Source organism: Phyllostomus discolor, chromosome 13 (assembly GCF_004126475.2).
Source record: "Phyllostomus discolor isolate MPI-MPIP mPhyDis1 chromosome 13, mPhyDis1.pri.v3, whole genome shotgun sequence".
NCBI classification, from domain to species: domain Eukaryota; kingdom Metazoa; phylum Chordata; class Mammalia; order Chiroptera; family Phyllostomidae; genus Phyllostomus; species Phyllostomus discolor.
The window spans coordinates 5,754,468-5,780,052 of NC_040915.2; the positions used below are offsets into that span (position 1 = coordinate 5,754,468).

Genomic DNA, 25,585 nt, shown 5'->3' on the forward strand with positions numbered 1-25,585 from the left:
CTAAGTTTTGAGGGAGTCAGAAGTTAGACACAGATTTTTGACTGTGCCCCAACCCCAGTTTTTTTCAAGGGTCAACTGGATTTTGTTCTCTTTTCAAGCAGCACAAGCATTTTTACTTGGCCAAACATTTCAGGTGATGGTCACAGCCCTTCTGCAGGCTGAGTGTTAGTTTTGGCGGCTCTTTTCCTTACGAAGAACTTTAAACACATTGAGACACTTGGTTGGGGAGGCTTGGACTGAGATTCCGGGGACAAGTTTCCATTTTTATGTCTTTTGAGTGTTGGCATATGTGTAGTGAAGTAATTTTATATTTAATACCCTGCTGTTGATAAAATAATAAACTTTTAAAAAGTATGAACCCTTAAAGTATAAAATAATCTGGATTCTTCTTTTGGTTTTGTAGGTCATTGTGAATTTGTTTCCTTTTTCCATTTTTTTTAATTCTTTTTTTGTCGTGATTGCTTTTCTTTTCAAATACAAAAGAAGTGTGATGGTGTCGTGCCCCTCCCGTTGTGATTCCTCCAGCGAGACGTCACGGCTCCGCCGGAGCGGCCACCGCCAGTGTCCCCCGCCTCCCCCTCGGTGGCCGCGCGCCCATGGACTCATGGATACAGTTCTTTACATCATGGCTTCAATTTTTATCAACATGGGTCTGACCTTAGCATGATCTTTGTGTGAATGCTAGCACTATTCTGCATTTTTTTTTTCATTTTAAATATCTCTTTCCACCTGCCTTATGATTTTATGGGTAAGCAAGGACCTGCTATTAGCTGTAATTTGTCACCTTTATGTATATTTTGGACGGTATGAGACCCACAAGCACAGGGGTCATTTTTGTTCATCTGGAACTCCGGCAGAGCTGACGTCTGCATGCTTTCGGAGGTGGCCGAGTGCGGGAGCCCCCGGGGTGGGGATGCTGCGTAGACGCAGGTGAGCCAGGTCACGCCCATGCACACAAAAAGGTCACGTGCAGCTTGTTAGAAAGGACTTTTTGATTTAGTTAGAATTATAGTAAAGGGGGAGCTTGCATTCATAAGGCCTGCCTTCTGTTGTAAATGTTCACTCTATTTATTTTGCGGGCGAGGACCCGGGGCGGCCGGATACCCGCCCCCATCCATCCCGAGCAGCTCTGGACGGTCTGTCTCCCTGTGCGCTCAGTCTGTTCCCACGTGTCTCAAGTGTATGTTAGTGTCATGGTACCTGGTAGCAGTTTATTGGCCTTCCCACACTCCACATATTTGGGGCACTGGGGGCAGCACAGTGCAGCCCACTGACCTGAGTCGTTGTCCCTGAGAACTGTCTCTCTGGTGACTGTGGAATAGGTGAGAAAAACCTTTGCTTCAGTTCCAAAATTGGTTTATTCTTCCACCAGTTAGTGGTTTGCATTCTTGTTAAAATGTAAATCCTGTGTCCACGTCAGGTTAACATTTCATGAAGCAAACAGGGCCTCTTTAAAAACTCAGTGCTAAGGAATTAGAAAAATTATCACTTTCAATTACCTTTAAAAAAATTTCTTCCCCTTAGTCCCAAGTCCTTGTGAAAAGGTAACTGAATAAATATTACGTTCGTGGAGGCAAAGCACGCAAGCATTGCCCCCCCCGTTCTTGGGAACCCGGCTCGTGCAGTGTGTGCAGCAGGGGCAGCGCCAGGTCCTTGTACTCCTGCAGGTGTGAGCCTCCCCCAGGGAGAGAATCTGTCAAGGAAAAAACATTTATGCTTAGTAGCAAAAATAGGCATTTTGCAGCTTAATAACTTCTGAACTTTAATTCCTCTCGTGTCATTAATTCGCTGCGTGGGTACTGTGTTCTGGATTCCGCTGGAGAGCAAGTCTGCACTATCACCCCGCTCAGCCAGCCTCCTGCTGCCCGGATGCTGCTGCATGCCGGGCCGGCTCTTTAACCAACGGACTGGATTTTCTTGACATTGTCAGCACTGGTGCCATTTAGTCTACTTTGACTTTAAAAATTAATACAATTTTTATACTTGTCATACAACTCCTGGGACAACCACACAGGGAGCCATAGTCCCTTCCATGATTTGCTTGTATTTTCCAATTGCTCTCTTTTCTGCTTCTCCAAGGACCAAACGCTCGGCCTGTGCTGGGGCGTGTCTCCACGGTAACCCGGAGGCTGCGCTGTGCAGCCCCACTGTGTACAAGGGCACAGGCTAGGGAAGGTGCCAGTAAATTCAAGAAGAAAATTACCAAAAATTCTAAGATACTAACTTTGGACACAGATCTTTCAGGAGGGCTTGACGGTGTGTGAGTGTGGAGGGGGCAGCTTTTCCACACGCACAGGTGGGGTTGAGAGTCTCCGGTAGTTTGGTTCCCATGGCAATATTGGCCTCTCGTCTTAAAATGAAGCTAATTAAAGAAATAGGATAGACTGTTAATACTGTATTGAAGTAGATGCTAACAACTGTTAAACAAGGGAAGTGGAATGAAGGTTTGCCTAGTGACACAGAGCCAGTCATCAGTGACCTGCATTCCGGCCACAGGTGCTCCCGGCACGACAGGTGTCAGCACACGGAGCCTGGAAACGGCGACTCTGGCCCTCCATCAGTGTCTCCAGGGCTGTGTTATCCGTGGGCCTTTAAAGATATGAGAGTATATTAGCTTTCATTTTGTTAAATTATAGCAGCTTCATTACAGAGCAAGTTTGCCTTGATGTTGTTTAAAATGACCTGCTCAGCACCCAAAAGATAAATTGACATATTTTTATAATATAAGCATACTTTTTTTTTGTACATTGTGTTCATTCTTGAATAAAATGAGTTCAGTGTTGGCTTGTAGATATTAAAAAGAAAGTATTGATTCAATAAATGTTTTCTTTCAATCCTGGTTTGGCTCTCCTTTTCTTTCAAGGAATTATATAGAGTACTTTTTTAACATTCTTATAAAACGTGTCATTTTTCTCTTTGAAAGACAATTTAAATTTCTAAACTTGCAATCTTTAACACATGCCTAGTCAAAATGAGCCTGAAATGTTTGGAAATAGGACTTGTTATTGAAACATCCCTTTTCTCCAAATTTTCATCATCTAGCAATGTCATAGACGAGTTTAACAAAGGAAAGGATTCGGTCAGAAACCTATTCAGTTTTCCATGCTGAGCACCTCATCCTCACAATATATGTAGGAGTTAAATAAAGTTAAGAATTCTTAGCCGTACTGTCCACATTTCAAGTGTTTAATAGCCTCATGGAGCTACTGGCCCCCACATCAGGCAGCTGTGGCACGTTTCTGTCGTCACAGAAGGTTTGGACAGGTTCACGTTCGTCCCTGAAAGAGTTCAGGACAGTGGTTCCCCATCAGGGGCAGTTCTGTCCCCAGGGAGCATTTGGCAGTGTCTGGAGAGACTGCTGACCCTCACAGCTTGAAGAGGGAGTGGGTGCAGGCGGGCGCTGGTGGGTGTAGAAACCAGGGGGCCTGCTCACTACCACAGTGCACAGACCCCTCCAGCCCCAGGGCCACTGTAGCCACGGTTTTTGAGGAAAGAAGATCTACGTGCTCACCAAATACATCCTGTTAGATTGGCAGGTAGGTCTTGGAGCATGAGAATTGCTGCACAATATTCTAAAAGAGGAAAATACTGGAAAAGAGCATTTCAAAAAGTGTTGATAATTTTAGTCTTCACCTCGTGGCCCAAAGACTTGAAAAGGAAATTGGGTTAAGATGAAGTTTCTTGTAAGATAAAACACTGAGAAAAGAAAGTACCTGAAGACACTCGTATTTACGTATTAGGAACTTGATTCAGGGCACGGTTTCCAAGGACATGCCTAGAATGTGGATGAGAGGGCTTGTCAGATAAGCACAAAAAGTAGGACCAATCTATAAAAAGTGTCAGTCTGGAATTTGCTAAAACTTATGAAAATGCAAAAACCTACAAACATACAGACAAGAAGGAAATTATACCCTCTTGTTAAAATAGGCTTTTAGCAGACTGGAAAGAAAACAATTGAAATTTTACCTTCAGTTTATTGTCTCCATCCAGAATGCTCCAGCAAGAGAAGAACTTAAATTATTAAATGACTCATGTTAATCCAACTTTTTATATTTTGGCACCTTAACTTTTAGTTTGCATGATGTCTCCAAGACTCTGCAGTTTTGTTTTTCAAGTGCTTTCTACCAGATACATACAACCCCTTTCATCTTGACCCGCATCCTCTAATCTCATCATCTCAGAAGTTGTCTGTCTGGCCTGCCTTTGATGCCTAGGAAAACAATAGTTTTATTAGGAAAAAGTAACTTCCTGGCTAAGAAGATCCGAATGTTGGACCTGGGCCCTCCACAGCAGTTGCTGAGGGTGGCGGCCTTGATGGGAGACGGGACGATTTCAGTCTCACTGGAAGGTCGGAGCAGGAGAGGCAGGATAAAGTCCGGTTCTAGCCCCCACTTTTCTCTTGTAAATCCAAGCTCTAGAGTTCGCGAGCGCTTTGACGGCTCCCTAAATCCCACGTGCTCAGTAGCTTAGACACGAGCCACCCTGACAGCCTGCCTCGGGGGCCCCGACAGGGTTCCTAGGTTGTTTTTGCTCCTTGAAGGGAGTAGCAAATGAGATACATCTTCAAAGTTTCACCCTTTTCTTAATATTCTTAATTTCATCCACCTATAAGCATATTCAGCCTTTGTGTGCCTGTGCCTTTCAGGTGTTTAGACCGAATCCTTCACTTTAGACCTGGTTCTGTGCTGCGAGCCCCCCCACGGGCCTGTCTGCTGCAGTGGGGGGGGGGTGTGGCGGGGTCTCCTCCCGAGGACTCCCTGGTTTCTCCGCAGTGACAGTGAGGTCTAGGGTATTATAGAGCGCTCCTCTCAAACTGAGAATACTATCTTGAACTAGTATTCTGTCTACAGCCAAACTCAGGTGAGCTGGCGGAAGATGATCAGACTTGCAAGGAGTTGCTTTTCCACACATGCTACCTGGAGACACTTCAGAATGCACTGCAAGAAAAAAGGAGACTAGTTGTGTAATGAAAAGAAATCTACCAGGTCTGAAGCAGACCTGGAAAGCAATCTACCTCAGAGCAAATGAGACAATTTTAAGGAAATTGGTTACAAGAAGCATAGTTAAAGGGGTACCATTAAATAGCTGAAAGATCTTTGCACCCAAAATTTTTTACCCAGCCCTGTGCCCACTGGGGATATAGCAACGAACAAAATTCCTCTATCCATGGAGCTTTCAACCTAGTGGTGTGGGTGCAAGACAGTAAGCCAAACCAGAAGGGAACTGGTAGAGAAGATTAGAAAATGCTGAGCTCTCTGGGCAAACTGCTGGGGACAAGGGGGGGAGGTACTGCTGAAGCTGTGACATGGTTGTGCGTGAGTGATTAACCCCAAGCTCCTAGAACAAGGTCAGCCAGGCAAATAAAATAGTATTTTTTGAATGAAATTTAGTAAAATAGAAAAGTGTCATTTTAAGAGGCAGTTTTAGTGACACTTATTTAAGAGCTTATAACATTTTGGTTGTACAGTGAATTATAGGTACATAATTATTCCAATCTTTTAAAAAAAAGTATGAAAGAGTTAATCACAGAACAATGTAAATTTTGGAAAAGGTGACAAAACTCGGAAGATAGTGTAGCAGAAAAGAGGAGCGTGTAAGGGCTAATTTCTACACAGACTGGGAGTTCATCAAGTACTGTCCGCACAGGCGCATGTTAAAAATGACCCTTTGCCCTTGGCCAGGCAGTTCAGTTGATGAGAGCATTTCCCTGTTAGGCCAAGGCTACAGGTTTAATTCCCAGTCAGGACACATACAAGAATCAACCAATGAATGCATAAATGAGTGGAACAACAAATCTCTCTCTCTCAAAAAAAAAAATAAATAAAAAATTAAAACCGATCTTTTCAAGTTGTAAGAATAATGGAAATGTAAAAATTGAACCATAGCTGCTCTAAAGGAAAGACAAGTCTAATGTAACAAAATTCATCTTTTGTGGTATAAAATCATTTGTGAAATTCAAAGTTGGTAAATCAAGGAAGGAAAGTATATCCACCTTATTAAAATTAAGGAGGTAACCCTCAGTGAATTTAAAATGCAAATAACTCCAAGTAGTTACTCTTAGCACACGGCGGCAAACACAAAGCCCACGGGCAGAATCCGGCCTCCACCTTGTTTCTACCTGGTGGCAGCGCTGAACTCCTTGCCCCTAGTTCAGGAGCAGTGACATCTATACAGTCCTAAAGTTACATTTGGCCCTTGGAAGGCAACCAACTGCGAGGCTGATAGGCCCCTGGTGAAAGTGAGTTTGACACGCCTGCCTTAGCAGTGGGCATGGAGTGTGAGAACTGGGTGAGAGACGTTTTCCAGGTGATGCCAATCTGCTCTGTTTGGATTTCACTTTCTTTATAACACTAATTTCATAGCAGTGATCTAAAGGCGATAGCAGCAAGACAGCTGAGTAAGAAACTCCAGGCCCTTGTTTCCCCACAGAAACACCAATAAACCAAAAAGCTTTGTGGGAGCTCGAGCAACTAGGTAAGAAGCTGCACCCGCCAAGCGAACACATGAAGAAAAAGCAGCCCTCAAGGGCAGGCAGAGAGGTCAGCCCTGCTGTCCCCGGGCAGGGATGGGAATGAGGGCATGACGTGGAAGCAGGCAGAAGGCTGCTGAAGACACGAGTGGGTGCGTGTCTGTGTTGCAGGTGGTCTGCAGGCCCGTGGGTGTGTCAGGATAGATTACAGTCAGAGGAAGACAACAGAAACTCATTCTGAGAACAAGCAGGAATGAGACTCTCAACATAAATACAAACATTAGCAGCAGCTGAGTCCATGGGAACTGGACTGAAAGCACATGCAGCCCCGGGGCAGCCACTCGCTCAGACGAGGGCCTTTCAGTGGGGTTGATGGGTGAGGGGCCCCTGTGTGAAGCCCCTTAGTCCTAAGACTGGGAGAGGCGCTGTTTCAAACACCTAGATCCCAGCAAAAGATCGCAAGACATACACAAACAAACCACAGCTCATTCAAAGGCACAAACTAAATCATCAGAAACCAAGCTTAACAGACCTCTGCCTTGAGAAAGAATTTAAAACAACTGTCTTAAATATGTTCAGTGAGCTAAATGAGAACACGGGCAGATGATTAAACAAAATCTAGGAGAATGATTTTCTAAAACCAAATATCAGCAGGGATAGAAATTATAAAACAAAACACTGAAAGTCCTAGCCAGTTCAGCTAGTCAAGAAAATGAAATAAAAGGCATCCAAACTGAAAAGGAAGTACAATTATTTCTGCTCACAGACAACATGACCTGATTTATGGAAGCCCTGGAGGTGAGCCACTCACCCGCAGCTGGAACAAATGAAAGGGCAGCATCAACACACAGAAATCAGAGGTTCCTACACACTAACAATGAACAGCCTGGAGAATTAAGAAAACAATTCCATACATTACTTAGGAATAAATTTAAGGAGGCAAAAGACGTGTCTACTGAAACTGTAAATGATTAGTGAAATAAAGACAAATAAGTGGAAAGACACTGTGTTCATGGATTGGAAAACTTAAGATGTCAGTACCATCCAAGGTGGGCCACAGAGTTGATGCAATCTACTAAAATCCCAGTGGCTTTATTTTTTTTTTCAGATATAGAAATAATACATCCTTAGCATTCACACAGAATCTCAAGGGACCCTGAAGAGCCAAAATAATCTTGAAAAAGAACAATGTTGTAGGTACCACACTTACTTTCAAAACATTATGACCTACAGGAATCAAGACAGTGTGGTGCCAGTGCACAAAAAGACATCCAGACCAACAGGACAGACTAGAGAGCCCAGAAATAAACTCTGCAGGGTCAATGATTCTCAGCAAAGGTGCCAAGGGCGCTCGGTGAGACAAAGCCAGCCTTTTCAGCAGATGGCGCTGGGACAATTAGGTCTCCACATGTGAGAGAATAAAGATGGGTCATGTCTTAGTCTGTTGAGGCTGCTAGAACACAAATGTTCCACACTGTGTAGCTTATAAACAGCAGAACTCTATTTCTCACAGTTCTGCACACTGAGCAGCCCGAGGTCAAGGTGTCAGCACGGCTGCCCCCTACCTGGTGTCGCCTTGCTGAGCCCCACACGCTGAGACATGAGGGGTCTCTCTGAAGCCTCACATTAGAGCACCAGTTCCGCTCGCGACCCGAGGCCCCGCCTGCACAAACCAGCCCAGAGGGCATTGATTGGGGTTTCGCCGTACCCACCTGGGGTTGAGGGCGCAGACACTGAGACCCTAGCACGCCTTCATCTTACAACATACACAAAAATTAAAAGGGAGCAGACGTAAACATAAGACCTTAAAACTATAAAACTCTTAGAAAAAACACTGGGGAGGCACTTCATGCCAACAGATTTGACACTGAATTTTTGGATATGACAACAAAAGCGCAGGCAACAAGAGAAAACAGACAAACTGGACCCCACTGAACATGGCATCAAAGAACAAAACAGTACGAGACAGCAGCCTACAGAACGGGAGAACACACTTGCAAACTACGTATCTGGTAACGGCTTATACGCAGTACACATAAAGAATTCCTACAACTCAACAAACAAAACAGCCCAACCAAAACACAGGCAAAGGACAACGAGGTGTTTCAACAAAGACGGCATACAAGTGGCCAGTAAGCACATGAATAAGATGCTTGCCATCACTAACCATGAGGGAAATGAAAAAACTATAATGAAATGTCACCTCACATCCATTAAGATGGCTCCTATTAAAAAAAACTAAGCGGAAAAAACAAGTGTTGGTGAGGATGCAGAGAATTTGGAACTCTGCACTGCTGGTGGAAATTTAAAAAGGGTGCAACTGCCATGGAAAACAACATGGAGTTTCCTCAAAAAATTAAAAAAACCACCAGTGTGTGATCCAGCAATCCCACTTCCAGATGTGTCTCCAAAAGGACCAAGGGCAGAGCCTCAATGACATGTTTGCACACCCATGGTCACTGCAGCACTGTTCACAATGGCCAGGAGACACAAGCAACCCAAGAGCGCATCAAGAGCTGGATGGAGAAATAAAACGTGCTGTACAGTGAACACTAGCCTGCCTTTAAAAAGGAGATTCTGACACATGCTGCAAAATAGATGCCCCTTAAGGACAGACGACATGGCAAGTGAAACAAGCCCATTACAAAAAGACAAATACTGCACGATTCCCTTAGATGATGTATTTAAAGCAACCAAATTCATAGAGACAAAGTTAAAAGATAGGTCAGACGAACTCATTCGAAGGCAGTGGCAGAGAGGGAAAGTAGAGAGAAGGGAAACACCAAGAAAAGTGTGACACTCACAGTCTGACCAAGCGTGCACTGCCTCAGACTGGACCTGGGCTCCAGCTGAGAAATGCAGCCTGACCCACCGCTGACGTCCTTTGCTCTGGAACCCCTATCTGAGTGCCTACTGGGAGGAACTGTAATCGAGGCCACTGGGGCCCAACAGGATTCAGACCTTGTTAAAAAGCACATGGGAACACGACCGTCCCCAGAACCACAAGCCCCAAGAGGCTAGGTCCGAGCTCAGGCTGTTCCACACACAACTGCCCAGCACCGTGGGATGGAGGTGTGCTTGCTCCTCCGGCTGCAGGAGCCCCTGCACAGGCTGGCAGCACTGTCATGCTGGTCCCTGTTTGCTGGCAGCACCGGGGAGGTGGCACCATGCTGTACGCGAGCATCCCCACCTGGCCTGGCACGTGGCAGGGACTTAAGGGAATCCGGAGATGCATGGGAAACCAGGTGGTGGTTTCTACAGAAGCCTCGAGCATCACACACACGGCCAGAGACAGGTCCCGACACAGCATTCTCTGTGAGGAGCGCCACACCCAGGAGTGAGGCGGACACGGGGCTTTCCTGGCAGGGTGGCACCGAGCAAGGGGAAAACCCAGCACAGCCCCAGCCAGTCATTCGGGAAACCAACCTGCGGCAAACGGCCCGCTCTGCGAGGGCTGAGCAAACGGAGGGGTGTTCCTGGGCTGGATTTTCAGAGGCGGGCAGCTCTGTTCTTCCCCGGTGTTGGCTGCCTCCTTCCTGTGCTTGGAAGTGAGCTCCGTGGAGTTTCTCCCATGTCAGTGGTCTCTGGCAGCTCTCAGATACAACCCACGACCAGAGAACAGGCAGAGGTTCCTGTCTAGTTCAAGGCCACGGCCCCTTGGTGTCTCATAAAATGAAGGGTTTGCAAGGACTAGGGAGAGAAAAACAGAAGCACAGGCTTCTGGTGAAACAGAGGGTAAAAACAGCAACAAATTGATCCTGAACTCTTTTTCCTTTCCAGTCTTAAGAAGTAAACACAGAAAGTAGAACTGGTAAAGCTTCAATTATTGGTTCATTCATTAGACATTTTAGTTCCACAGCCAAGGCACCTCAGAGACCTGGCCAGGGGGCTGGGGGGTGGGAAGGGCAGCTCGCTCAGTAGTGTCCCGGCTGGGGCTGCATGGGGATGGGACAGTGGGACGAGGGGGGATGGGGTGGGTGAGGACACGGCACCCGCCAGTCATGCCCAGGCCTGGGCTTCACTCATCTCCCAGCTTCACAGGTGCCAGGGCAGACTCCCTGCTCAAGGTCCAGAGGCTGGTACCTGGGCCTCTTCGTCTGGGAGCGTGAGAGAAATGTCCTGGGTCACATGGGGTCACACACCTACCTGAATGCTAGGAATTCCAGGGGAGGCCTCACAGTGCTCCTGTGTTGGGGGGGTGCCTGTGACCCGCAGTCCCACCAGGGCCTGGCTGGTTGGGAAGGAATAGCTGCTGTAGAAGAGGCAGTGGGGGCGGGGGTGTTGTTAACACAGGGGAGGGCAGGTGAGCTTGTGGGCAGAATGCAGAGCTGGGGGGGAAGAACTGGGCGAAGGTCGTGTTGGCCAGCTACCTGCCAGCTCCTCCAGCAGGAGGCCCGCCCCCCAGATGTGGAGACTGCAGGCAGAACAGCTTGCTGGACTGAGCTGCCCTGCCGGACTCGCGGCCGGCCCTCCCTCCCTGTCCAGGGCTGGCGAACACGCCTGCTCTGAATCCTCACACTTCCTGCCCCTGGGGAGCCCAGGCCCAGCACTGCGGTCCAAGCCCCAGAGACCTGGGACGACGCTCTGTTCTTCAACCCAAAAGGTGTAGGCAGGGTGAACCAACGCAAAATATTTGTCAATTATAAAGTAAAAAATATGCAGTAGCCCGGAGTCCTAGAACCACCCAGCGGCAGGACTGACCCTGGGGTCCAGCCCCTCTGGGTGGGTGACAGCAGTGGTGGGAGCCTCAGGAGGTCGGAGGCCAGGGAAGACGGTCAGGGCTCTGCTCCCAGCCGTGTGTCCACACGGGATCCCGACACCTCTCCCCGCACACGCTTCCTGCAGCAGAGAGCTCTGTGGCTCTGTTCACGCTGCCTCTCAATGGACACCATGAGTTCAGATACGGTTTAAACGTCTAACCTTTGATGAGAAAACTAACTACTCTTTAAAGCTTATTAGCGCCCTAGCCCGATGAAGTGCACGAGAAGCTGGGTAACCTTGGGTTACCCAACTTGGGTCAAGGGGGTAACCTTGACACCCGAGGTCAGGTTACCCCTGGAAGCTTTGCCCCTGGTACAGCCCCAGAGCTGCCTAGCAGTTCGTTGTCCCCAGGGCACTCCCCGAGGAGACGCAGATCCGGAGTTCGGGCTTTTTACTGGGCGTGTGCAGTGGCCCTGAGCGTGCGTCTGGCCTCCGGAGCTGAACCGTCCCTCGCTGCCTGCTGGTTTTCCCATCTGCCCCTCTGGCGGCAGCTCGCCACACACGTTTCATTTGTTCATCTTTCCTGGAGCCATTTTCGGCATTAAAGAAATTGTGGAAAATACACAAACATAAATTTACAGACTCAACCATTTTTAAGTGTGCATCACTTCATGTTTACATCGTTGCGCAACCAACCCCCAGAACCGTTGCATCTGGCCGCACTGAAGCGCCCAGACTCGCCCGACACCTCGCGACCCCCCCCCCCCCCCCCCCCCCCCGTGTACGGGTTTGAGTCTGGACGCCTCGCGGGAGCAACACCGCGCAGCATGTCTGTCCTTCTGCTCCTGCGTACTTCACCTCGCTTGTCTGTTCTCAAGGTTCGCCAAATTGTAGCCGATGTTGGAATTTCTCTCCCCATTTGGGCGAACAGTTTCCATTTACATGTATGCCCCGGTTCATCCATCCGGGTGTCTGCGGATGGGCACTCGAGCGGCTCCCACCCCTCGACTCCGGTGGGTGACGCCGCAGTGGACGTGGGCGCACGCGCACTCTCTGTGAGGCTCTGCTCCCGGTTCTGGTGGGGACACACCCGGACAGGGGACTGCCGGGCCAACGGTGGCACCTGGCACCGCTGGTTTCCTGAGGACCCTCCACAGTTCACTGCAGCAGCTGCACCCCACTACATCCGCACCGGCCTACGGTTCCGGTCTCTCTGCACCCTTGCACACACTTGGTTTTTCTTTTTCTTTTCATAGTAGGCATCTCGATGGATATGAGGTGATACCTCACCGTGGTTTTGGTTTGCATTTCCCTCAGGCTTAGTGATGTGGAGCAATTTTTTATGTGCCTACTGGTCATCTCTGTCTTGAGGAAATGTCTATGTTCTTTGGCCACTTTTTAAAGTGTGGATTTTTCTTATAACTTAAATATTTTTGAAATAGATTTCTAGTCTTCTATCATATATATTTCAAGCATGAAACTACAGAATAGACACTCGGCTCTCCTAACGAGAGAACGGGCTGTTTGGAGGCCCTCTTGATGACAACATTGTCATAAGCAAACTCGGAAACTGAAACTGCAGAGGATGCATCTAGTCCCGCAGATGTGGCGTCGGCTCAGCGCCACCTCTCCAGACGCTGCACTGCAGCCTGGCACCGCCCACACCGCTCTGTGGGCGGCTCTTGCCCTTCAGCCTCCAGGTTCCTCCCTCCCTGGTTGTCTTCGTCACACTGTTGCTGAGAAGATGCTTCCTGCTAGTTGTCTCCTCACTTCTAGATCTGGACTTCGGTTTACACTCAGACAAGGAAGCTCTGAATCTCGTCAACAAGCCCATGCTGTAACTTTAGTGCATTCTCTCTATGGATTAGATTTTGAAGCATCCTGACTATTTCAAACAGATAAGGTGGTCAGATTAATGACCACTAGATAAAGGAGGTTTGGTCAGCCAAGACTATACGGGGCAAAGAAATCTAGAAAGGGAGAGGGCATGGAAGACTTAAGGAAGCAAACTACAGAGGTGAGAAGAGGGAACGTGGGGAAGAAGGAAAGCACAGAACCACGAAGGCGGTGACCACAGAGCCCCAGACAACCGAGCACTTCCTGGGTGGCTGGGCATCTGTCTACGTTCACAGCGACGGTGAATGTAAGACAGGTGACTGCAGCTCACCTGTTGTGAGGACGGGAGACTAGGGCTAGGAAATTGCACGCTGCCCCCAGGTCACTCTGTGGACAAGCAAAATCAGTATCTATTGCTGTAGAGCAACACCACCACTTCAGGGGGTGCGGGGTCAGTCTCACAAGGCTGTAGTCGAGGTGCCAGCTGGGCCACGGCCTTCTCTGGAGGCCTAACTACGGAAGCAGCTCGCTCAGGCTGCCGGCAGAATGCACTCCCCGCAGGACTAGGCTGAGGTTGCAGAACTGAGGGCTCTGGCTTCTCGCCGATTGTGGGCTGAAGAAATATCTGCATCTGCGCGTTCCCTCAGCATTATTCACAGTCGCCGAGATTTGGCAACAACCTAAGAGTCTGTCAGCAGATGAACGGATAAAGAGAATGTGGCACACACACAGGGGAATATGGGTCACATTAGAAAAGAAAAAAATTCTGTCACTTGCAACAGCACAGAGGAACCAGAAGGACATCATGTTAAGTGAAGGCAGGTGGGCACAACAGGCCCACGCCGCATGAGGTCACTGCAGGTGCGGTCTGGTGGCTGTCGGGGGTACAGGGGGCGTGAAATGGGGACATGTTGGTTGCAATTCAGTTATGCGGGATGAGTAAGTTCTAGAGCGACTGTATGCCACGGGGACCCTAGTTAATACCGTATTGTTTACTTTACACTTGCGAAGAGAGCTGACGTTCGCACAACACGCCAATTGTAATTGTGAGGCACTATGTGAATTAGCTCAACTGTGGTAATGGTTTCACAGTTGCACAATGCTATACACCGAGTGTTTCTGTTCCCTGCACCCCAGTTTCCTAGGCTGAAATCCTAATCCTGAGGGTGATAGTGTGAGGTGGCGGGGCCTCTGGAAGTGACAGGTCATGAGGGTGGTGCCCCCAGGGACAGCGTTAGTGCCCTAATGAAAGAGGTCGGAGCGAGAGGGCACCACTGTGAACCAGGACACAGGCCCTCACCAGACATGACTGCATGCGCCGGCACCGTGATCCTGGGCTTCCCAGCCTTCAGAACTGGGACAGAGAAATTTCTGTCATTTATAAAACAGTCTGTGCTATTTTGTTAAAGTGGCCCAAATGGACAAAGAGATTGAAATACCTTAAAAATACACAATTTTATTTGTCCACTCTACCTCAGTAAAGTAGGAAAAGACAAAAAACACACCAAACACTTAAAAATAAACCTGACATGAAAAATATAAAAGCCCTTCAGCCAAAACAATAAAACAGTGAGAGCAACACAAAATCTAAGTAAACTGAAAAATATATTGGGTTCACAGATCAGAAGACTACATTTTATGAAGATGTTGATTTCCTTCAAATAGTTATATAATTTCAAGAAAACCCCACTCAAAACTGCAATTGTGTGCGTGTGTGAGTTGGTAAGCTGGTTGTGAAATGCCTTTGGAAATGCAATGATACAAGAACAGTTAACACATTCTTGAAAAACAACAAGGTAAGAGCTTCCTCTACCACGTACCAGTACGCGTTACAATGCTGAAGTAACCACGACAAATGTAGCACTGGGGAATGGAAGGACAGACAGGCTGATAAAACCATGCAGACTCCGGAATAAATGCAAACACACAAGGACAGCCCATTTCCCAGGGAGACAGCACTGAGGGCAGAAAGACAAAGGACTTAGCTTTTCAGTAACCGGTGCAGGGACGCTCGGCAGGTGGCAGAATGAAACTTGACCTCTGCCTCACACTGCACAGAGTCTATTCCAGAGCTATTTTAGAGCTAAATTTAAAAGGCAAGACCGTGAAGTATTTCAAAGATAACACAAATATATTAATGAACTTGGAATAAAAATAGAGTTCTTCTAGAGGTCACATAAAAGCACCAACCACAGAGGCAAAGAATGATGCATCTGCCTAAGTAACAATTAAGAACGTCGTTTCAATAAGAGATGCCATTAGGGGTATGACAGAGCGTCCGCCATAATGTCACAGACTAAGCAGTCATATCCAGAATATAAAAAGAATATCTACAATTCGGTAAGAAAAAACAGAATAAGGGCACTTTGTAAAAGTAGAAATCGAATGGACCATATGAACATGAAAAGGAGCTCAACTGCACTAATGACCAGAGAATGAAATGAAAAGCACAATAAAAAAACCACAACAGACCCACGAAAATGGCCAAAGTTAAAAAGACCAAAAAATACCAGTAGTCAGACCAGATGAGCACCCGCCAGGAGCCTTTGGCTGGTTCTTATGCGTATTACCTGCTTTTCACTGCTGTTCAGGGGCAGTGTTTGTATTTTCTGGAACATGCCCCCTAGCAGCCCTGGAGAAAGCCAAGGCTCATTATGTGCCCCAAACTGTATGTCCAAATGTACAAACACTGTATTAGGAAACAGCTTCATTCATACTGACCATTCATTAATGCCCAAATATTATCCCAACAGAATGTGTCTAAAATTCTGTATTTCCTGGTTGGAAATGCTTTGGTTTTGTTACCTCTGTGAAGGAGTCTCCTGGAATATTTCACTACCGGTTGCAGACTATCTGGAAAGATGGCTAAGAAATGACTTTGCTCTCACCTTTTTAAGGACAGTCCCATTGTGGTGTGGCGCCACCTGGCGGCTGCAGTGTAATTCTACCACCCTTTTTAGCCCCAGTTGTTTCTTGGGGGGCGAGGTATGTGCCTCTGCTCTGAGCATCTGCCACCACTCCACACGGAGGGCAGCAGGCGAACCCTGCGTCCCAGTCATCAGTGCAGACCCACGTAGTCCTTCACAGCAGGACGAAGCACCTTTTCGTGTTTCCTGGATGGTGTCCCCTCTTCCATGGTCCTTTAGGTCTTTTGCACACTTTTTCCTAACAGGTGCTTTTCCTTTTGGCATATACCAGTATTTTGTATTTTCTGGCTAAATCTTTCAAAGGGAATGCAAATTTCATGTATGGATTTCCACATCTGGTCATGATGGAGAAACTGGCACTTCACCCTTCCACCTGAAGTAACTAAAGCACCAGACAAAATGTATAAAACAAGCCACTGAAGACATCGAACGCCAGGCGCTGAAGGGCAGTAACCCTTGAGGACACAAGAAACAGAAGGAGGTGAGACCTCCTGCTGCTCCCTCGGGGGCGGTGCACGTGGCCAGAATGCAATCTTCTGCAGACTTCCCGAAAACAGACGAAGAGGGAACAATTTCCAGCTATTTCCATGAGTCCAGTCTTACATTAATACAGGAGGGTGTAGCCAGAGGGTCCATGAGTTCTGAACCCCATTACAAATCCAAAAGAAGGATTTGTAATGGGGTTGAGAACCCAAGGTGTCCAGGAAATATTAGATATATAGGATGTCCTCACCCTCCACCACAGGTGTGAGTTGGGGGAAGGGACACATGGAGCAGGGCCATTGAGAGCTGTTTTGCACAGCAACAGCTTTGCAGTTAACCTCTGGCATGGTCATTTAACACATCTATAACCTTTAACTGGTTGCATAGATATGTTAAATAGCTGTGGCCAGGCTCTGAGCCAGGGGGATGGAAGGAATTTCCTCCCAAGATGTAATTGGGAGGCAACTCCCCCTGGTTACAGCTCCTGCACCTGCGTGAGATGATTGGGTCCATGACATGGGGCAACCCCTGCACAGACTCATGCTGGAAGGATATTTAAACCCAGACTTGGCAGCCATTGGAGAGAAGCCATGTAAGGAGGACCACGCACTTTTGGCACAGGGGACCCCGCCTCCCCGCCCCACAGCCATGAGAAGAATCACCACGTGGCTTTAGCAGAGAACCACCACGCAGCTTTAGCAAAGAATTATCACGCAGTTTCAGCAGAGAACCACCACGCAGCTTTAGCTGGAGATCCCGGCAACGCAGTCCATGGTGCTGAGAACTGAGGAAGGCCTACCAACCGAGCACGGATTACTGGGAAGAACTGGAAGCTGCCTGAACCACGGACTTCTATTTCTTTCCCTGAGATGCGGTACCCCAGACTGGGCAAAAGGGGGAAGGAAGGACTGTGTGTTTCTGGGTGTTCTAAGGAACTTTGGGATTTTAACAAAGACATTAAGTCATTACTTTTTGCCTGTATAACTTGAATAAATAACTCTTTTCTTTTTCACCAATCTCTAGCATGGAGAGCTATAATTCTCTGGTGAAGGGAAAGGTGAACCTAGCACAGGGGGACCCCAGGAGAAACGGGGGTCAATTCGGTAGCATTGTGGGACCTTCTTCCCTGGTGGTCAATCAGGGAGGATCATGGGAGATCACATATGCAGTAGCTTTAAAGCAATGCAACTACTTGTATATACTCAGTAAAAGCCCACCAAAACTAGCCAGAAAGGATCCTCCCTGTAAAAATAGAGTCCCTCCAGCCCATGAGGTCAATCTCTGCTTGGAGTTGGCCTGCTCCCATGTTCTCTTCTATGAACTTGGTGTTCGGTTCAATTCTTTGTCCTGATCACTAAGAACCTGGTTACCTGTGTCCACCTGTGACATTAACACCAAATTTCACAAGGGCAATACAGAAACAGGATCTACAGACCATCTCTCTTGAACATGATGTAAAAATCCAAAACAAAACATCTAGAGATACATGAAAAGGAAAAGCAGGTCATGACCTAGAGGGGTCTGTTCTCACAGACTAGGAGGTCAAGTGGGGTCAGCAGGGGTGAGGAGGGGTAACACTAGGAAAGGTAGCAATGAATTTATAACCGGAAAAGACACCGGCGTTAAGGTTGCCTGTCACTACCAAATCCAATAAGCAATGACAGCGATTGAATCTTTTATGGGCACTTTGTTCAGATGGCTGGTGGTCTGAGGAGATGGTGGGTTCATACCCTAACAAACCATCTTCCCTTCTCTTTCCTGGCCAGATCTTTTATAAGGGGGTGGGGGAGGACAAACAAGGTGCAGTGAGCTGTTCCCAGGGGCGGGTGTCACACAAAAGGCCCGGATGCCTCCAACATGTCCCCAGGCAGTAATCTCTAGCCAGTGCTCCAAGAGGTCCCCTGCTTTTCTCAGGAGCCAAGATGGGCCTTATCTGTAGTTTTCAAAACAAAAGCTTAACATACACATTACTTGCTAGACTTACAGCTTTTTACCTTAAGCTAAAATTTTCCAAGTCTTGAGTCCCCTATCAAATTCACCATACTAACAGATAAAAGGAAAACAATTCTAGCATCTCAGTAGAGTCAAGAAAATCACTTGACAAAACCCAACGCCATAAACCCACTCGGCAAACACTAGTAAGAAGACCACCTACAAAATCCTGTAACACTCACTGCGCTCCACAGTGAAGTCTGAGAGAGTCCCCCTGAGACTGCGGACAGGGGCAAGCATTCCACCCTGACCACCAAGTCAGCCCTGGGCTGGCATTCCGATCTGACGCAGGAAAGGAAGCGCAAAACGACTAGAAATAAATGAAAGTCACTATGAGCAGATAATAGAAAGAAAAACCCAAAAGGTGTCTACAAACTGCTCGAATAAATGAATTGAGCAAGGTTGCTAAATGCAGGGTCATTATAAAACAATCATATTTCAATAGTCTAGTGACAGGTAAAAAAGATCTGTAAAAGCCACTTCACAAAAGAGCATCCAAATGGCTGGTATTTGAAGATGCTTAGCAGCATTAGTCATCATGGAAGTTAAAATTAAAGCCACCAGTGCATACTCACCAGAAGTCTGAAATCAGAAAAATGAAAAGCCGGTTTGGCCAAGATGACAGGGGCGTCCCTCTGGGACGACCAGTGTCTCTCCCCTCTGTTTATACAGGTGCTTCCTTCGGGCAGTCGGAGGGGCTTCCCCAGGCAGGCTTGTGGACTGCTACCTCCTTTAATCATAGGCTCTGGGTCCTCAGACATCAAGGATAGTAGTGTGTATTAGTTTCCTAGGTATGCTGTAACAAATGACCCAAAATGAGTGGCTTCACAAAACAGGCCTGAAGTCCCAAGTCCCACTGTCAGCAGGTGGCGCTTCCCTGGAGGCTCTAAGGAAGACTCTCTTCCCAGTTCCCGGCTCGCACTCACGTGGCTGAGGCTCCTCCTCCTCCGGGTCCGTCTCCTTCGATAACCCTGGTGGTGGGCTTAGGGCCCACCAATATGCCCAAAGGAATCTCATCTCAGAATGCTTAATTACATCTGAAAGACCCCTTTTTTTTTTTTTCAAATAGAGTGACATTTCCAAGTTCCAGGGAATAGGGCCTTGTAGTGATGAAGGAATATGCAAGCACAGCTTTTGGAAAAACCTGTTTTGCTAATAAAAAGGGACACATTTGCGCCTCTTCCCCTTAGCCCTTCCTTCCTGGAACCCTGGGGGAGCCCCGGATGTAAATGTCAGATCCCTAAGAGGGACACTGACCGCAGGTGGACTCAGTGTCAGTCGGCCCTGGACAGTCTGCCTGAGATGGTTCTAAGAAAAGAACAAGCTCAACAGGGTTTAAGCCAGTGTTACTAGGTTTATAATCAAAAACACTTGTAAAAAACAAAATATCTTGGTATTTTACAGACACAATAGTCAACTATAATTGGACTATCCAAATATCGCTGAAGACAAAAATAGGGCCTCCTTCTTGAGTGACTGGGTATAATTATTTCCTCGCTGCCATAACATTTGCAATAAAGTGCAGAGAAGGTTAACATAGATTGTTTATTGATTTTACCAAGTATTAGCAGATAGGGGAATAGTAAACAGTATTTTACATTCTGTTAACCAAAAATATAACAAATATTTACACTCAGTAAAAATACAAAAAGCGTACAGAGGCACCGTCTTTCTAAAAGACATAAGTTTAAGAGGTATCGAAACCAGGAGGCAGCACTGCTCATTCCAGGGTGACTGGCAGTCACCGGACTGTGCGGGACGACGGTGGTCAGATCGCTAGGGCCACGCAGGGTTGTTGTTCTCCTGCTGAAATCCACGCTTCATTTCAAAAGATCGAACACGACACTGTGCGCGCCGGAACTCAAAATGCCCAACAGAGGACAGTGGAAGCTGCAGATAAACTGGGGTCCAAGTCCACAGTCGGCAATGTCCTGGACCCTCTCGGAAGGTTTTCCTCCTCCCCTTGCCCCAGCCTTGAAGTTAATTTGAAAGGGATATGCATCCACTTTAGTATCACGTGTTTTAGAAGTTTAAAATATATCAGAATAACAATCATTGTTTTAAATACACAAGGAAACTGCCCCTGTCCCCGTTCAGAGGGGTGAAAACACTTCACAAAAACCAGGCTTGTTTTTGGAAGCCCCAGGATCGCCGCCACATTCCGCCTGGAGGCTGTGCAGGTGATGGCCTGGTGACCGGTCACCCTCCTGAAGAACCATTTAAGGTCTTTTCCCTCTGAAGAGCATACCGAAAGGAATCATCTGGAGAAGTAAGAATCTTTTCATTACAATAAACTTCAGGGAACAGGTGCTGGGGTCACTGACTCTGCAAACCTTTCGTCACAAAGAAGCCGTGCACCACAAATCTGCTGCTTCAACCGTCCTGGCAGGTTCAGAGCTGTGGGGGAATGAGGGCACGCGCCTCTTTATTTAGAAGTTATTTTATAAATTTATAAAACAAAAACAAAAATGAAGATTTAGAATTGGATAAAAAAAGATTAAGGCTTCTCTTTTTCTTGTCATGGGACAGAGACGGCAGGCATGCGCTGTGGCATACAACAATTGGAACTCCATGATTTCGTAAGGGACACACACTGTCACACTGAAAGCATCTGGCTTTAGTTCCTGATCAATGTGATCGGCCGAGGCCAGGGCTCACAGTTCCAGCCAGGTGAAACAGAGGTGGCTACAAGGTGCAATGCACATCCAACCCCACAGCCTCCCGCGCTCTGTGCAGGAGGTCACTGACCCGACTAAGGACCGGCCAGGTGAAGCCCCGCCTGGTTCGAAGGACCTGCGACAGACACACACTGTGCAGACTGCACATTTTTCTGGAGCGGTAAGTACTAAATAGTGGGACTAAACACCCAAACATGATGAAAAGACGGTCATTGCAAAAATATCTTTCGCTTTGGACAGGAGGGCAGTAGTGTGTGAAGGAAAAATCTGTGACCAGAGGGTGGCCGTCTCCAGGTCGAATCACTTCAGTGTGACTCTCAAACCAGGACTTTCGGTCTGGGCTCCTTTCCATTTCAACAGACCGGAGAGCTTCGGGCCAACCAGCCTTGTTCTGACACACCTGGGGCTCATTTCTAAGGCTTATGTTTCAGGTTAACATCCCTTTGCCCAGGGGCAATTTTTCAGATGTGCTATTTTTCCAAAAGAGAAGAAACAATCGCTTTGGTGAAAAAGATGGTACTGCCACTTGCCACCTGGAGCTGACGACTTATGACTCTAAGACACAGGGACAGCGGCAGGGATGTGGCAGCCGGGGGAGGGAGTCACAGCTGACTGAACCCTGCACACGCACCCGGGGCAGCCACTCAGAAGTGAGCCTGCGTGGCTCCAAGTTGATCTGGGTAGTGCACGTTAATGGCTTTGGGGTTAGTTTTTGTTTTTGTTTTTTTTTGGTAGTCACAGAAGTTTATTAGGCTCTCACTTGTCTTTATACTAAAAAGCAAATTAAAAAATTTAAACTTAAGATACAGAATACATTATATTTCATTTGTAAGAATGTGGAAAGTCTAGCTTGTCCATAAACAATCAACGAAACTTTAAATAAATACATAAGAGTGCCATTCCCAATAGGCTGTTAAAAAAATATACTTCCTCTCAGGGGCTAGATTGGGAACCCAGAGATGATCATTTCCATGATTCTAGCTCCTCCCCCACACAGTCTGAACCAGTTATTTACCTTGATGAGCTAAGAGCTTTACTGCAGGCAGCCTGGCTGCGTGGCCACAGCACCAGGCAGCCTGGAGCTGCTGTGAGGTGGGGAGGGTGTAGCAGAGCACCTCCTGAAGCTAAAGTCATCCTCCTGGTCACACCACAGATGACCTCGCTTCTTTGAAAAAAAAAAACTCCGTATCTGAGTTGGGAAAATTTTGGTTCTGGGTTTCTACCGAGTAGAACGCTCTAGAACCCATTCTATTTACTGGGTTTATACTTTTAGTTAGATGCAGCACACCTTTCAGTTCAGAAAGAATTGGGATACATGTTAACACAAAAATTTCATCTTTTGGAAAAGTATAATTGCCACCTCCCTCTCCCTAAGGACTGATAAGAAACCCTGCGGCAGCTTCATCTGGCCTTCCAAGCAGGGGCCAGCAGGCGGGGCCGCTCTCCTTCCCGACACCGCATCCACAAAGGGCCCCTCTGCCGCTCGCACTGAGACGCCAGTGGCAGCGGTGCCACAGACCCGACCGCTCCAGTTCTGTACAGGTCAAACGTCCTTCCGTGAGGAGGACTTCCGTGTGGTCAACCAGAGACAGTCTACGGCCTCAAACATAAACATCGACTAATGAGAGCTCCCGAAGACAGACAAAAACCTCAACACTTCAAATAATAAATTACTTTTCAAATACACAGGGGTGGCCCTGGTATTGGCAGACGTTCTGGATTTGTCCATCAGCCCAAGCTGTGGCTGGGAAATGCTGCTACTACCTTAAAAATAACTTGTTAAAGGAAAATCTATAGCGATTATTACACATGGGGAGGACTCTTGAGTTTGGATTTGTTCTAGCAACTATGGTCCCAAGGCGGGTTTGGTGTGCAGAGTGAGGACGTATCCAGGCACGGCACCCACAGCTGAGGAAACTGCGTCGGCAGGGATTCACGAGAGGAGGCGTGACCCAGGGCTCGGCGTCGCTCAGGGCGCAGAGGGCGCAGGGCGTGAAGCCTGCCGGTGAGTAGCAGCAGCCGGCTGTCAGCTGGAGCGGCCTGGGTAGCACGGGCGGTTCTGCCTGCTCCTTCCTCCATGACTTCCAGCTAGACTGCTGAAACCTGTTCATTTTCTGAAAATAGTAAACATGCACTTAAGTAGCAGATCAGCATATTCGTGAAGGTCAACAATCTAGCTATCTGTTACAAATTAGTTTCCACAAAGAAATCCTCTCAGCGATCTGGACAAGGTCCAGGCTTTCTTATAGTGACATTTACGAATTCTGAACACACTGAAAGCTGACAACTGGAATTTCATAACGACTTTTTACTTTATTAGTTTAAAAGGATAAAAAATTCATTTACTTTTAACAAAGCAAACTACAGCTGCAAAGTTAGTGGAGGGTTTTACTCATAACTGGAACTCTACTGACAGCACGATTACAGATAATTTTGCATTTAGATACTCCAAGTTTCAGGTTTCCATGCATTGGTGTAAAACAGGACTCCACTAACATTGAGTGGCTCCTTTCAAAATCCTCCCATCGCCCTGGGATTACTCCACGTTAGCTGGAAGGAGGGGACTGGGCACTCAATTGAGCAGGCTCCCCTCTTCCATGAAAAGATCCCACCACCATATTTAGGGACTTTTCTTTTAACAGAGATTTCTCAGGCATTTGAGAAAACATTACTGATTATCTAAAATAGCAGACTAAAGACCATTAAATGTGTTCAGCAATTCATTTAAGAGCCATGAAGGTAGTTTATCAACATACCATCTGCTTCGCTATCTGCATCAGCCTCGTCTGCTAGTTTGGGATGGGACGCTTGCAGACCATGCCTCTGAGGCTGCGTCATAATCCTCGATGAAACACAGGCCACGGGCTTGCTACTGAGAGAGGCTGGTGGCAGCCTAGACAGGCTGTTCTGCATCATCTTTGACCTCTGCAATGCCACACTATAATCTGGAGGTTTTAGGTGTAGGTGGGGTCCTTCCTTTAGGTCCGATAAAGAAATCCCCATGTATCCTGGAGGAGTGGGAGGTGGCTCCCTATACCTATCCTCCTTCTTGGGGGAGGTGACACAGTACACTGGCAGGAAATAAGCAATGGACATGTTAATGAGAAGTAAAAAAAATAAAAATATACTGAAACTTATTACAATGACAAAATAAAACTTAAACACAAATGAATATACATTATTTCAATACAATGATTAAAATATTTTTTAAAATTAATAAACAGTATTTAAACATGTTTTAAAAAATACTTAAATTACATTAGGTTTTATAAACATTAAATAGAATGAGACAGAGCTGATGGAGATGACAGATGATAAGATTCCTTCTGCAGGTCAGCCCTTGCATCACAGACTGTGTGACAAACTCTGCAAGGATTACCAGCCCTAAAGATGCTGAGTCAGAAATGCTTTAAGAGTCCACTCTGCCCTGGCTGGTGTGACTCAGTGGACTGAGTGCCGGCCTGTGAACCAAAAGGTCTCCAGTTTGATTCACAGTCAGGGCATGTGCCTGGATTGCAGACCAAATCCCCAGTACAGGGCGAGTGAGAGGCAACCACACATTGATATATCTCCCCCCTTTCTCCCTCCCTTCCTCTTTCTCCAAAAATAAATCTTTTAAAAAGAAGAGCACCCCAAATATCTATTGTTTGTTGACTGGATTTTTTTTTAAAGCGCTCTCTTTATTTTTAAATCCTCAAGGAGAACATGTTTTTATGAATTTTAGAGAGGGAGGAAGGGAGGGAGGGAGGGAGACAGACAGACACAAAAGCAGCATCCATGCGAGAAAGAAACATCTATCAGTTGCCTCCCTTATGTAGCCTGGCTGGGGACTGAACCTGCAACCTAGGTATGTGCCCCGACTGGGAATCAAACCCAGACCTTCCGGAGCACCGGACAACACTCTAATCAACTGAGCCACCTGGCCAGGGCTGTTGATTAAATTGTCACAGAAGTGACTTCTGAGCCCTAAGACAGGCACCGCTGCTGTTTTTGATACCTCTGCTGGGTAGTCTAAGTTCTCTCTTGTGGCATACAGACAACTTTAACTTTCCTGGTATAGAGCAGCTAATTTGAGCTAATTCCTTTAAGGACCTTCTAACTTTTGATCTGTGATTAACTGAAGAAGAAAAAACCCTAATGTTAGGAAATCCATCTTAAATTAAGTTTCTCTGATTTTTCATGGATGTTAAAAGTAATGGTGACTTAAGATTCTTTTCTCTAAGTCTTATAAACCCTGGAACAAAGGCAAAACTTCAAAGCACCAGAAAGAGGTTAAAGTAGAAGTTCCATGAAATTAAGACCCGTCTACAAAACGCACAGAACAAATGGCTCTGAGTATCTTGATCATAAAATGACTTTCAGAACACAAATAATACCTACACATGTATATGGGCAGAATAAATTTAAAAGTACCATTAAAAATTCTAATATTAATTCTCCCTTTAGAGGATCAAGGTTGTCCATAATGAAATTTCTAGAACTCTGTCAGTAAAACTGGC

General features: G+C 46.8%; 2 protein-coding genes across 12 annotated transcripts in view; one reads left to right on the forward strand and one right to left on the reverse strand.

Annotated features, from left to right (window-relative positions):
• Nucleotides 1-22,667, forward strand: part of CDC42SE2 (CDC42 small effector 2) — a 107,254-nt gene extending 84,587 nt beyond the window's left edge. For 4 of the 9 annotated variants that reach the window (XM_036014837.1, XM_036014840.1, XM_036014841.1 and 1 more), the window contains one exon: nucleotides 484-1,399. The gene's annotated coding sequence lies outside the window, so the exon portion shown is untranslated. Of the gene's footprint in view, nucleotides 1-403; nucleotides 1,421-15,966; nucleotides 15,975-22,651 lie in introns of those variants that run through there. The other 5 variants (XR_004900577.1, XR_004900579.1, XR_004900576.1 and 2 more) reach the window with 3 other exon arrangements.
• RAPGEF6 (Rap guanine nucleotide exchange factor 6) overlaps nucleotides 21,797-25,585 on the reverse strand; it is a 206,080-nt gene continuing 202,291 nt past the window's right edge. For all 3 annotated transcript variants that reach the window (XM_028527512.2, XM_036014843.1, XM_028527513.2), the window contains 2 exons: nucleotides 23,843-24,157; nucleotides 21,797-23,200 (listed from right to left, as the gene is read on the reverse strand). In XM_028527512.2, coding sequence (XP_028383313.1) covers nucleotides 23,175-23,200; nucleotides 23,843-24,157 — 341 coding nt within the window. In that variant the 3' untranslated portion in view covers nucleotides 21,797-23,174. The remainder of the gene's footprint in view (nucleotides 23,201-23,842; nucleotides 24,158-25,585) is intronic.